At 43.3% G+C, this 14,448-nt stretch overlaps 1 protein-coding gene across 1 annotated transcript in view; it reads right to left on the bottom strand.

The window, feature by feature from the left end:
• LRP1 (LDL receptor related protein 1) overlaps positions 1-14,448 on the bottom strand; it is a 374,302-nt gene that overhangs the window by 288,033 nt on the left and 71,821 nt on the right. Inside the window, exon 2 of the mRNA XM_066617850.1 lies at positions 14,154-14,240. Within this exon, the coding sequence (XP_066473947.1) occupies positions 14,154-14,240 (87 nt within the window). The remainder of the gene's footprint in view (positions 1-14,153; positions 14,241-14,448) is intronic.

Below are 14,448 nucleotides of genomic sequence, written 5' to 3'. Positions count from 1 at the left end.
GGCAAGACAAATACTGCAACTTTTCCCGGATCATGCCCTCCTACAAGCCCTTCAGGGGGAGACCACAGCTGAGAAGTCTCCACACTAGTCTACCCCAGCTAACCCCATTCACACACCAGCCAACTCACTCTGGGTTGGCTCGCAGGAAGGGAGGAACAGTTAAGGGGACACAGCCAAGCAAAGAGCCACAGTCAAGCAACAGTGAGTAATGCTACCTGCCATTATCTCCATTTGCCTCTGCACCACCACCCTAGCATTGCCAGGTATATAGCAATGCCCCCCCCCCGCCCCAAAAGGAAAGAACTGTGCTTTTGCAGGGGAAACAGTACTGGCAATAAATATGGGTAGGAATGAGGTTGATTCGCAAAACAGATGTTCCTGGAGGAGAAGAAAGAAATAAATCCATACGGCATTAATTATGGCATTCACCCACTCCTCCCCCCTTTCTTGTTATGAGAGTTCGCATGACCCTGCAAAAAAATCTCCAGAAATACCTCTCTCAAATACCTTGGGGTTAGACCTTGTACCAATTTCAACTGAAGTTTACAGAAAACTAGACTGAAGCCACACAACCGTAGTAGTGATGCTATCATCTAAGTTAAACGCAGGAAATGACAAATGCTTTAGTTAGCAGGGATGGAGCCATCAATAGGGCTTTGAAAAGACTGGTGGGGGGCCACTAAGATCAGTGTGGAATAAATTTTTCAGGGCCCTAGGCTGAGAATCACATTATCAGTAGCCAACAACTAACGTTTGCCTACCAGCTCTGCCCAGAGCTGAAATGTTTTGAATTCTTCAGCTGCCAGCATCAAACCTTTATGAACTATTAGGACATTTTTAGCCCAATCCAACAGCTCTGATAGCTTAAAGTGAATTGGGGGGCAGGGGAGGTAGCTATTCCTCAAATGCTCTAGAGTAGTTGTTGTCAAAATTTTTAGCACCAGGACCAACTTTTTAGAGTGACACTGTCAGGACCCACTGGAAGTGATGTCATGGCTAGAAGTGACATTATGAAGGAGGAAAATTTTGTAATGCCCCCCCATATGACAAAATCAAATCAAATCAAATTAAGTAAATAAGGCCCAACTTTCCCACACTGACACAGCTATGCCAATGGGGCATGTGCTGCATCCTGCAGTTGGGTAGCAGTCACAGAGGCCTCCTCAAGGCAAGGAAATGTTTGTTCCCTAACTTCAGAGCTGCATTGCCCTTACAGTGGTGCTGGAAAGATGGTTAGGATTGCGCTCTAAGTAAATTAAAAGTTTACAATAAGCTTAAAAATTTCTTTAAAATAAAGAAGAACCTTCCTAACTGCCCAAGCAGTTGCTGATCTTTTTAAATCCAGCCCTTGTGCCAGATCCTAACCCCACTCACAGGCAACTTGGCACAGTGCCAGGCAGCTCGGATCTGCACCACCTCTTCAGGTGGTGGAGATCCAAGAAGAGCCATTTGGGCTGCTGCTGCTACAATACCTGGGGTAAGGGGAATGAATTCCTCTTGTCCTGGGCTGAGCTGCAGATGGTCCCAACCCCATGCTGGACACCGGGCAGGCCAGCTGGGCTGCCCTTTCCAGCATGGGTTAGGATCGGCCTGTCACTGCTCTATTTCTGTTCATGTGGTGTACCGCTCACATACGGTGGGCATGTGCAGGGGTAAAATGCTTTCTGTTAACACAGCCCCAGACCAAAATGAATCCCTTTGCTATTGTGGTTGTCAACATGGTGGGCAGCACCACAAAGAAAAATATTTTTGAGCATGTGAATCCACCCCAAGCCAGAACAACAGGCGGGGCAAAAAACAAACAAGCCAGTCTACTGTGTCCACTCCTATATTCTATGAAAACAAATCATTTATTCAACTCTTTTAGGGTTTGCAAAGAACCCTGGAATCCTTACATAATAAGGTGCCATTCCTTTTAAAACTTAAACATGTATTAGTATTAACTTTTCTAGTCCTATAAGAGAGCGACTGCCCAATCATTGTCATGCAGTATGCTGACAGATTCCAGGGTCTGTAGTGCAACAGTCTCCCTACCAGTCTGCAAAGCACTACCACCGGTGCAAAGGCAGAAGGCTGTGTGCCACCAGTGGCGCTCCACAGTCCAGTGGTTGGTGCTATTTTGCAGGTAGTGAGGGTGGATTGGGGCAGGGATCAAGCTGTGACAGGGGCGTAGGAGGTAGGAGAGGGGTGGAACTCGGCGGCACTGGCAGCACCCAAATTCTAGCTTGGCATAGATTCAAGTAGGCCCATAGGGGACCAGACAGACACTGGAGAGGTAAATAAAATTTTTCTTTACTTACTTCTCTTGGCCAGCCTGGTTCCCTGCTGGTGACCGGGATATGGCAGCCGCTGCACCGGCAGCCATCCATCATGCATGCCAGTGAGTGTAGGACTGGGCTGTACATAACAGGGAAGCAGGTAGGAAAGAGGCTCATCCTTAGCAGCATTCAATTTTAATCTCACTCACTGCAAAATGGATAATTGTTAACCCCAAACTCCTTGCTATTCTGCAATGACACAAGGCACAATGACACTCCTGCACAAGGTCCAATAAGAAAACATTAGGCTCCCAAACCACTTAGTTGTAGCTAACACGAGAGTCTCAGGACCCCTTCAGGAAAGCCAAAGAGAACCAAATATCAAACAGTGGACAGCCTAAATCTGTAGCATGCAGCCTAGAAGAGCAGGAGAAGCAGCTTCTGCTCCTTCTCAGAGCAAGGAGAAGCAGCTTCAGTTCTATCAGGAAAGTATCAGGGAGCTGGATCTTTCTGGTTGCTGAAATCTGGCTGTTCTTCAACAACTTTGCAATAAGAGTTACAAGCAGAGCACAGTGACTGAATCCAGCTAAGCGGGCAGGGGAGGAGGAAAAAAGAAATCATGAAAAACAATGCTGAGAAGTTCCAATTTCCACCCCGATGAATATTCAGAGGAATCTGGTCCCTTCCAGGACTCCACAGACGCAACGCTTTCCCAGAAGAACAGCAGCACAAGACCATCCAGAATAAAACACATTATTTTCACTGTAATTCGCCCAGTTGCAGTCCCAAATCCACTGCCCCTTCTCCCAATTTTTATCATTCGTTTTTGTCCAGTTCTCCATCCAGGGAACTCAGTGCAATGTATTATTAATTCCACAACAACCTTGTGAAGTAGGCTAAGCTATAAAATGACAACTTGTCAAGCAACCAATCTCACTGATTCCTTTCTGAACAGGGTCTGAATTGTGGTCCAAACTGCGATACATTACCTATATATATAATCATATGATCTGAGCTTTGCAGAAAGAGAAATCTTAGAGGAATACTCAAATGTAACTGAGAACACAATTGAAAGCAAAAAAAACTGCACACTTTTGCATTAGTTGGTCTTTATAATAATTGTATTTGTTGCCGCCTAAATGCACATCAAATAGAAATGTAATTGAACTGCTAAGGGAAACAACATTATTTCAATCACATCTCATAGGCACAAATGCCAGAAAAATGCGGAGGCAGTGTAACATGCCCTAAGGATTGAAAAGCCAGAGATATTATTGCTCTATTTTTCAGAGCCATGTTTTAATAGCTTTTCAATACTCTGTATTTAAGGTATTTAAATATTTTAAATACCTCTGTTTTTAAGACTCTTGGTCTTCAACTGTAGAGTCTAAACCACTATTCTGTTGAATAACACTGTTTCTTTAGTGTTAGGATAGAGTTACAGCATTTTTTCAGTACCCCTAAGTTAGTTCCTCCTTTCAAATTCAATCACAGACTGGAACCCATCTGAAAAAAATTTATGCTTCCTTTTCCCCCCCTAACAAGTGCATCGCCTTAAACTAATCTCCAGCTTTGTTAACACAAAAACTACCATTTCTCTTTTACCTGTGCTCTGACCTGTCAGGATATGTGTGCTTCAACAAGGACTAGGGATGGAACAGAACTGCTGGATTTTACAGAATGAAAGTGAGAAAACAGTCATTATAGTCTCATCCTCTTCCTAGACACTCTGGGTACAAACAGAGTTCCTGCCTAGCACCTAGTGAAGCAAATTGATATGGAGTCTGCTTAATTCCTCCTGAACTCCATTTTTAAGACTGTTAGAAACTGTAGACTTTGGGAGCCTTTTATCATGCCGTGCTACACACAGCCCTTTTTACTTTGCTTAACATCCAGCCTGATAAAGAGTTCTGGAGAATTCAAAAGTTTGCTTAAGACGTTCATTATTTATTTGGTTGTTCTTATTACCAGATTGTGACTTTTTGAATACTTTTTCCCTAATGGACCAACATGACTATGTACATTTTTTTTCCCCTTTCAAGTTTGAGGAAGGAAAAGTACTTTTTGTCTTATTGCTCATCATAGCATCGGTTCCTTGTATATAAGAGACTGGTCCTCACAACACAGAACAGAGGTCTAAAATTACCATTCCACTACCAAAAACCCAGATTCATTGAGAGGCATGTCTAGAACCTGAAAGACAGAAAATAATAAAATTCTAGATTGCTCACATAACAGTCTACACCAGGGGTGTCAAACTCATTTCATACAGAGGGTCGAATAGCATTCATGATGCCTGCTGAGGGCCTAAAGTGATGTCATTAGGCAGAAAGTGATGTCATTAAACAGGTCATGAGCACAAAAATAAGCATTTTTTCTCACTTGAGAACTCATTAGCTGCAAATGATAGAAGAGAAAATATATATATCTTGATCACGTTCAAGATATGGGAGAGCTCAATTTTCAAGTGGGCTTCCCTTTCAGCAGTAACACCTCAGCATGGCTCAACAGCTGAGAGCCTAAGGGCCAGACAAAAAGCTTCTGTGGGCCGCATCCGGCCCCCGGGCCTTATGTTTGACACCCCTGGTCTACACCTAGAGTCATTGGACATCCCATAATTTATTCCTCCTTAACACTTGGTACATCCTGGTCTTCCGTTCCATGTGTTTACATACAGATCCAAGTTCAAATTTATAAAACTAAAACATGGTTTAGACCAAAAAAAACACCCCAAAAAATGTACAAAAAAATTCATACCTGTCCTTCAATTAAGAACCAAACCTCCTGGGACTGTATCACCTCAGACTTCAAGTGAGAAATCACATATTCGGAATGCTCCCCTCATCAGAAACCTCCTTCAAGGGCAGCCCAGTCCTACCTAACTCCCAGCGCAGTGATGCTGTGGCACCAGTGTGGTTTCCGCTGCATTCTGCGGGGGGAGTGGTTTCAGTTGCTGAAGGTCAATTGCTGGTGCAAGTCTGTGTTGATCTATGAAGGTGGATCGGGCCCGGGAAGGGGGCTGGGATTTCTTGTATGCCACTGCTGTCAATCCTACACTCCAGGGCCTGCTCTGCCCTCCTCCCTACTCCATCAGCTCCATGTTCAAACCACTCCTCTCCGTTCCACCAACCCCCCTCCCCACCTTCCTTGGACCCCTTGTGCCAAATCACCTCCTCCAGCAAGCATCCGGCATCCACTGGCATGTGGAGCTGGCTGCTCACTGTGGCCACCAGCCTGCACAAACTGGCCCAGTTAAGTTTGCAATGGCCATAAAAGAAGTCATGGCAGCAAACTGTGCATTCCATAGAAAACTAGCATGTCAAGAAGGTTAAGCTAGAAACCCCTCACTAACACCTCAGCTTTGCACATAAAGAGCTTTTGACGTTGGAGGGAGAACAATTATTATTATTATGAGACTTTCGCACAGTCAAGTAAGTGTTATTGACTGGTTTTTTTTTAATCAGACAGTGTCTCCTTCCCAACGACCTGCGATGCCTGGTTTTTATCCTGCTTTGATGTTATAAATATCATCGCAAAATAAAAGTTGTTCCCAGCAACACTGCTTTTTGCACTTGATAATAATTTCCGTGGCCCCTATGCTCTTCAGGTGCTCATCAAGGTGTTCTGGAATAGCACTGAGGGCACCAATCACCATTGGGATCACTTTGGTCTTCCTCTGTCACAGCCTTTCAATTTCTATTTGCTTCTGCCACAGCCTTTCAATGTCTATTATTATTATTAAGAATATATAAGACAGAGACAGTTTTTTTAAAAGAACTACACAAAATAATACCATATAACAGTCTGAACATATGTGACTCACAGCTTGTATTTGGGCTAACTGCTGGATTATAAATCAAGGCAATTATTTGGTTCATTTCTGGTCACATCATCCGCAACAAGAAACATAATGTATGCGTAAGTGTACATAATATATCTCCAGCAGATTTCAGTTTCCACTTTCTGAAATGCAGTTCTGAAACTGGTTTCAGTTTCCACATTCTGAAATGGGGAAATGAGAGCCTCGCATTATACACATGCCAGCAGGAGTGATTCTATTTGGTAACAGTGGAGGGGCTAACAAATAATGTGAAAACTGTAATTTTCAATGGTTTGCTGTGAACGTCATGAGGCAGAGCATCCTAAGTCAAACATTAAAGAATAAAAAAGATTATTGAGTGTCAGTGGTGGACCTCCCCAGCCCCACAGTCTGGGGCAAAAGACCATGATGGCACCCCCCCCCCATGGGCTGTCACCACACTCCCCCCTTACCTGAAGCTTACAGAGCTTTGTGTGACCCAAGGCTGTGTCAGGGAAGCTTGCTCAGGCTTCCCTAATGCTTTCTGCTTCTGGAAAAACAGAAGTACAGTGTCTGACCCCATCAGGAGCCTCAGAGAGGCTTATGTGGGGTCCTAAAGGCACACACCTCGGATATTTGTCTCATCAATGCTGCATAAGGGTTGGTGACCGGGTGAACTTGGGAGTACTGTATAGAGACTAGAGTTTTAGCAAGAGGTTCTCCAATATCCCTGGAGAAGAAACAGAATGACAAAATTAAGAACTACTTAGTAAGGATGCAGCCCTCATAAAAAAATTACAGAAAGAAGGAACTGAACCAAATTCCATTCCTTTCTTTTTTTTAAACCACAAAATGTATCCAATCCTAACTCAGAGTTTAGCCCAGGATTTCACTTTAAAAACATTTATTTCTGAAGAAAAACAATATGATAGCTTTATTATGGTAGAGAGAGTTTGCCAGGGACATGGGCACAGAACCAAATCATTTCTTTGCCATGTCAAAAGTTTGCAGCTTTTTATCTATCTATGCATACATTCTGAACGTTTCACTTTTAGATGTTTGTAAAGGTAAGGAGCAAAAAGATCTTTTTTCAAAAATGAAAACCATTCACACTCCATACAAAAAGGTCGGAAATAGGAAGGAACTTCTGTTTTCAATATGGCAATAAGGTTTTTAACCATTCAAACATGTTTTTGCAGCTCTTTTAATATCTTACGTTTTCTGAAAGGGAATCTTGAAAGCAGGCTTGCTCCAATCTGGGTTTCTGGTTTCATCAATGAAATTTCTGTTAGCTACTTGGTTTTAGATTCAGTTGCAAAAGCCACAGGTATTTGCTGTTTGTAATTTATTTCAGTTTGGGGAGGGGGTAGCAGTGGGTCACTTTCAGTGTAAATATTGACTTTAAAAACACATACCTTTTCCATTCCCTCTCCACCCCAGTATGCACACACACCCACCAAAGAGCTTTGAAGTCATGCTTCTCAATCTGCACAAACATGGCTGCACAAAATGCCAAAATATTGGGAACAAGAAATTGACCTACTCTATAGATATGGAATTATTAAAAACAGAGCCATTGCACAAAACACACACAGCTGCAAATGAACAATGTCACGTGCTCAACCAAAGGGGAATTGAAAACTATTTGAGGGAAAGTAAGATACCTGTTTTGTTGGGGGGGGGGGTGTTTACAAGAAAAAAATGCCCTGCCCAATCCTATGGCCTTTTAGAGCAGCAGGAGGACGTAAACAGCCCTGAGACAGCTTGAGGATCACACAACTACTGGACCACTTGAAGCCACTGCTCCAGGGCAGCTGCATCTGAGAATCCCCAGTGGCATGGACTCCAGACAGCATCAGAACAAGTTCACTAGCATGGGAGGGCAGTTCATGGACAGAAAGGGGAAGTTACAGGATGGAGAGGGGGAGAAACCAAGGGTCATGTTGAGGGCAAAAGGGATGGATCTAGCAGTAGTGATATCGCTTGATCCTATCCCCCATTTTCCAGTCTGAAACACCCCTGGCTCTCCTCAGACTTGCACCAGCAAAATGGTTGGTGTGGATCCAAGGAGACCCACAGGTAATCAGGAAGCTACCAGTAAATACATTTTAAACTTACCTCCTGCAGGCTGTACAATTCATGCCCCGCCCACCCCATCTCCACAGCATGCAGCACGCACTATGTTGGCGTAGTTACATATTATAGCTATAGCATGATGGGGGAATAGGATTAGGCTGACAATCATTTAAAGTTAAAACAGGGTTCTGATCAGGCAATAGAACACTCTGTTCCAGCTATGCAGCATGACTTCTTCGTTTAATGAAACACACACATTGTGAAGAGGGAACAGCCACCCATAGACAAAGCCGTCAACATTCACAATTTTAGCAACATTTTTCCTATTAGCACCCAACTATTGATCCTGGTGGCACACAGAAATATAAAATATTTTTTTCCAGCCTTCCCCGCCTAGCAGTGAAAATGGTAAAATACTGAAATGTCTCAGCAGGGAAAGTGGCAGGCCTAAATACAGGAGCAAGTGGTCCATAGACTGTTGATAAACTCCAGATCCTGGATGTTACAGTGATCCTTCGGAAGGTTATTTGTTTCCCAAGAGGAGGACTTAGATCATCGTGAACATGGGGGAGTAATATGAAAACAGTTTAAAAGCTGCAAGTGTTCGTTAGTCTGCCAACACACATTACAAATGTTCTGCAATGTCTGTGTTATTTGTGGGGATATTACGATTGTTTATATAAAGTTTGACTAGTTTATATCCAACTCATCTACTTAATAGTATAGTACAATTATGAGTTTGAATAGTTTGATTTTTGGCTGTTCAAATTATGTGAATTTGTTAAAATACAATTATCCACAGCCCAGTGAATAGTTTGGTAGTGCATGATACTGAACCATTTCTGAAGCTAAGCAAATGTGGATCTAATTGGTCCTTAGAATAAAACCATTGGGATCCGTATTTAAGGGTAGATTATGAATAAAACAGTTAAAAGAAAAATTCAATCAAAGAGAACCATGTCATCACATCTTGCACTGCAATATTGTTAAGACCAGTGGTTCTCAAACTAGGGTGTTGCAACACCCCAGCCTTACAGCCCTGGCCTCTGCCCCCTTAAGGGGCAGGGAGAGGGGAATGGAGTGAAGCAATCGCCTAGATCGTGTACTTTTGAGGGGCGCAGGGGCTTTCCTGCACTCACCAGAGATAACAGCAGGCTCCCAGGGGTGCAGGGAGTCCAGTGCAAGTCTCTGCAGGACCCTCCGAAGCACGAAGACACTCAAAATAAAGATCGCAACCCACTTACCATTTTCAGTCACAAGGAAGTGCGTCGTGATCATTATTTTGACATTTTGCGCACTTTGGAGAGCCCTGCGAAGGCTTGCGCAGGGCTCCCCACACCCTGGGAGCCTGCTGCAGCCTCTGGTGAGTGCAGGAAAGACCCTGTGCCCCTCAAAAGTGGTGCAATCCAGGCAATCCTTTAGCTCCATTCCCCCCTCCCCCGCCAGAACTTACAATGGGGCTCAAACTCCTGCAGAGTTTGAGAACCACTGGCTAAGACGATCCAAACACAAAACTCCCCCGGGAATGTCAGCATTTGGTGTGAATTCACAACTAAATATTTGTAAAATTTAATCGGTCTACATATCAAATAAAGGGTGTTTTGAATCTACAAAGGCTACAAAACTAAGGCAGAAGGCAAGTTCACACAGCCCCACCAAATAGCCTGCATGACCAGATGACCCCTGCAACACCGCTTCTTGTCTTAATAACTCCCACAGCTGAATCTTAGGCAGTTTCCTCATAAGTTAAGCTGCATTTATTTTATGCATTTCCATCTTACCCTTCAATACAAAACATTTTCAGGGCAGTTCACATGTTAAACAATTTCTGGGGCATGATGATGAACATCATTCATGAACAATATTCATAACAATATTTAATTATTCAATCACCTATCCACTTGTCTTTCCCATCTCTTCCCAGACTGCATTCTAATTGCTTCATTTTGGTTCAAAATATTTATTCCCTGCCTTTCTTTCCCTAAAAATAACCTAAAGTGGCTTAAAAACAACATAAATATAAAACACAACAAAATAATAACAAACACTAGCTCTTCCCTTTCTTCCCCACCAACTAGGCTTCCTTTTTCTATATTCTCAATAAGAGAGATGAACTTTACGAAGTGCCAGTTCTCTAGCAGGATCATGTCACTAGCCTTATATGTTCTGCTGCACTCATCCATTAAAATAGTATTATCCAGCACCCAATATACTGTCTTCAGTCTGCTTAGACAAGAGTGCCTGTGGTACTAACAGTGTCTCTCTCTCTGGGGAGTACTAGTTGTTTAAATAAAACTCTCTCATTTTTCCTCGTTTAGTCACTTTAAAAGGCTAGGCTCTTTAACCCTACCCACAGCCTCCACAAGGACAACATGGCTTTCTCCCAAGGCAACCCCCACAGGCCAACAGTTACTAACAGATACCAAAAAGCCATTCATTTCCTCTGAACGCCTACATTGCATAAAGATACAGTACACTATCATTATTTTCCTTAGCACTCAACCACTTAAGAACATAAGAACAGCCCCACTGGATCAGGCCATAGGCCCATCTAGTCCAGCTTCCTGTATCTCACAGTGGCCCACCAAATGCTTCAGGGAACACACTAGGCAACAGACTCAACCTGCGTCCTGGCGCCCTCCCCTGCATCTGGCAATCAGAGGCAGCCTACCTCTACCTTGCACATACCTACCATGACTTGTAACCCATGATGAACTTTTCCTCCAGAAATGTGTCCAATCCCCTCTTAAAGGCATCTAGGCAAGATGCCATCACTACTTCCTGTGGCAAAGAGTTCCACAGCTAATTACACACTGTACGTGGTGTTTTACACAAAATGAGAGGATACGTCCCTACTCTGAGGGGTTTACAATATGGGTAGTCACAAAGGGAAGCAGAGAGAAAGAAGAGAGAAATCAAGGTAGGGGAAACTAAGAGAAGAATAATCTTGCAAGATCAGCTGTCTTCACATATCTATGTTGGGGATTTACTGCATAACTGTACTCTGAAAGGACAAAAAAGCAAGGTACAGCTCTCTCATTTTCCTGGTTGCCAATTCCTTTTTTGCCACTGGTCATCAGTTGATATTCTATTCCATTCTAGGGTATTCTGTTCACAAGGCTATGCTAGGGATTCTCTCTAAGTCAAGAGTGAGAATCTAACTTCTTCCTTATGTACAGTAGGGACTTGTACTCCCTGACAAAGCAGAGGCCTCCACAACACACGATTCAAGTCTCTCAGTCTCAAACCAGGCAGAGACGGGCTTACTAGCCTGCAGTTCAAAAACCACCCCTTTAAAAGGGACTGCAATGGCCATCCAGTTAGAATATGACACTGGGTAAGGTCCTCTCTTCTAGAAGCAATTCAAGTAGTCAGTTTGAAGGCTGGTGCCACTGGCATGAGCACCTACCGTATTTATCGGCGTATAACACGCACAGGCGTATAACACGCATCTTCATTTTAAGAGGGAAATTTCAGGAAAAAAATAAGGGTAGCTCAGAACTTTTTTTTATTAATATTATTACCACATATAAGGTAAATAATGTAAAAGGACAGTAAAAGCAACTGTTTTAACAAAAGAAACTTGGATATTTTGTTTTTACAAAAGTTTACTCAGAAATCACTATCTGGGAAACCAAGAAACTCTTCATCTTCACTGCTATCTTCAAAATCGCAATGAACACTGCTGCTTTCACTGCTACTATCTTCATAAATCAGCTCATCTTCTTCACCATCCAAAGCATTACTTATGCCACCTCACCTCAATCCCTCCCCCTCCCCTCCCCAAAGAAAGGGTCTCCACTTACCATATTCATCAGCTGCCAGCGGCTGTGATAATATGCGGCGGGCGCAGCGCTGACATCACGTCACGATGCTGTGCCGCCGCTAGGCACTATTGGGAACGGGATCCCTTAAAGAGACATCGCCGTATAACACGCATACATCATTTGCCCCCTATTTTCAGGGGGAAAAAGTGCGTGTTATACGCCGATAAATACGGTATATTGATCTGACCACCTGATATTCCTGTGCTTTGCTGAAATGAATGACATACCACATTTGCTGAAATGAATGACAGACTACTTCAATGTGTTCTGCCTGAACTCCAAGGTCAACCTTACCATTCAATAACCTTAGGCAACACAGGTAGATTTCTGGCCCTTTTCAGAAGTACTCGCTAGCTACCAAATTATTGTAAGCTAAGTCCCAACATACCCATTGAGGACCAACTAATTCCCCACTGGTTCCATTCCAGTTGTCTGGCCAGAAGTTGGAACGTACGTTATAACTCAAATTACACTTAATAAAGTCTTCCTGCACTCCCAACTTTCATGTGACACTGGTAAATCAAGAGTCCAAGAAGTCCACATGATGAGCAACTGGGTAAACTATCTTCTTTTTGCAAAGTAGGCAAAATCCTTGCGCAAAACTGCATTGTTAGTCAGTCAGTGGCAAGCACAGAAATGGAAGCTAAAAAGATATTTTCTAACCCTTCCAGCTCTTGAGTAGCATGCTGCAGGAACACAAGCAGGAAGGTTGGTGCCTTCTACCTCTCAACAGCTGATTCAAAAGGACCCTATAAGGCAAGTAAGATGGCAGGGGAGGCAGATTGGGGGCAGGGGTGCGAAACTGGGTGGGTTGGGGGGAGCAACAGGAGGTGGGGAGGCTGCAGAACAGAGTGGATTCAGCTGCAATGGAACAGGCAAAGCTCCAAGGAGACCCATTGTGGAACAGGATGTTTATGGAGGGGCAAGGGCATTTAAATCCCCTTCCAAATAAGATATGCCTCCAGATATGCCCATCACCCACTGAATACAGTGCACACCTTTCCGGCATGGCTGCTCCAGTCGAGGGGGGGGGGGAGATAGGTCTGACTGTTAAAGCCTTAACAAAGGGCAAAGATGTACAAAAAATAAATAATCCATCAAGCCATTTCTGTGGCTTCACTTGAATGTGTATTTGTCTGATCCTACTTATTATCATGATACAGACCCAACTACCAAGTGATGTTCTGCAAGGAAAACGACACAGTTGCTCCCATCCTCTATAATCCCAACATTGTACCCACGCAAGAAATCTATGGATGCACCCATACCAATGAAAGAAACCTAGCTGCATCCACAGGAGCAGAAAATAAATAGTGCGCAAAACCAGAAAGGGCCTGAAATGAGGATGCTAAACAATGATGAAAAAGCACAGAACACTAACAGCACAAACAACTAATGTCCCAGGTAAGCAGAATCTCACAGACAAGAAAGTCAGCAATGTTAACTCTTGAGTTCTCCAGTTTCCAGGTTCTCACAGTGAAAATGGGGAATACAGGCAAGTACAGGGCAGGGCACTAGTATTCCTGGAGGGGGAGGCAAAATGATAAGTTGTTCAGACACCTGAATGCTAGTGTGAAATGGCTCCGCCCCCTCACCGACAGAGCCATTCGAAGCAGCAAGAGCAAAGCGTTTTGCCCCCCTCCAGGAACGCCAAAGGATCAGGGTGCCATGCACACCATTTCTTGGTGAACCAAACACTCCTTCTTATTCTTCCCTGAAGAAGCACAGCCGATTTAAAATACTTCTGTTCCAAAACAGTCTAACGTAAGCCAGGAATAAGAGCAGGAGAATTTCAAATTGCATTAAGACTTCCCTTGAAGAAAGATCTTCTGACTAAAATTTATCTTGAGGGTATTTTAAAGTATGGTTCACTGGAGCAATCGTATGCACAGAATAAAGAATGGGAGCATTTATCATTCCTTTTACCACAGCATTGTAGTGTGCAATATCCATTTTGGCCCATTATATGACGAAGGGCACAATCCTAACCAGGTCTACGCAGAAGTAAGTCCTATTTTGTTCAATGCGGCTTACTCTCAGGAAAGTGTGGTAAAGATTGCAGCCTAAGTGTAAGGTAAACATGGCATAGCAGTGGCAAGTAAGACCACAGGATCAGGCATAATGGAACCGAACAGGGGTCACAGCCTTAAGTAATACATTTGAGGATCAGAAAAGTAATAGCAAGAATCTTACACAATATCTGTGAGGTCGAGCTCTCCAGGGCTTGTTCCCCAAACTTTGGAAGTGGTGCGACGTAGACATCAACGTCCTCAGTTAATGCTGCAGAAATAAAAAGGGGGGGAAAAACAATAAATTAAAATGAAGTCATTGTCTCAAATGCACCTTGTAGAAAGATATATTTAAAGACCCTTGATAAAAATGTTGAGAGATGTGAGCAAGAAACACTACAACAGGCATAGTTTTAGTTTGTGTTTGTGACTTACACACACTCACTACGTAGCAAATACCAACTCTATAGTTCTTATTT

This window comes from Tiliqua scincoides, chromosome 2 (assembly GCF_035046505.1).
Source record: "Tiliqua scincoides isolate rTilSci1 chromosome 2, rTilSci1.hap2, whole genome shotgun sequence".
NCBI classification, from domain to species: Eukaryota; Metazoa; Chordata; class Lepidosauria; order Squamata; family Scincidae; genus Tiliqua; species Tiliqua scincoides.
This window is presented reverse-complemented; position numbering and strand designations above follow the sequence as displayed.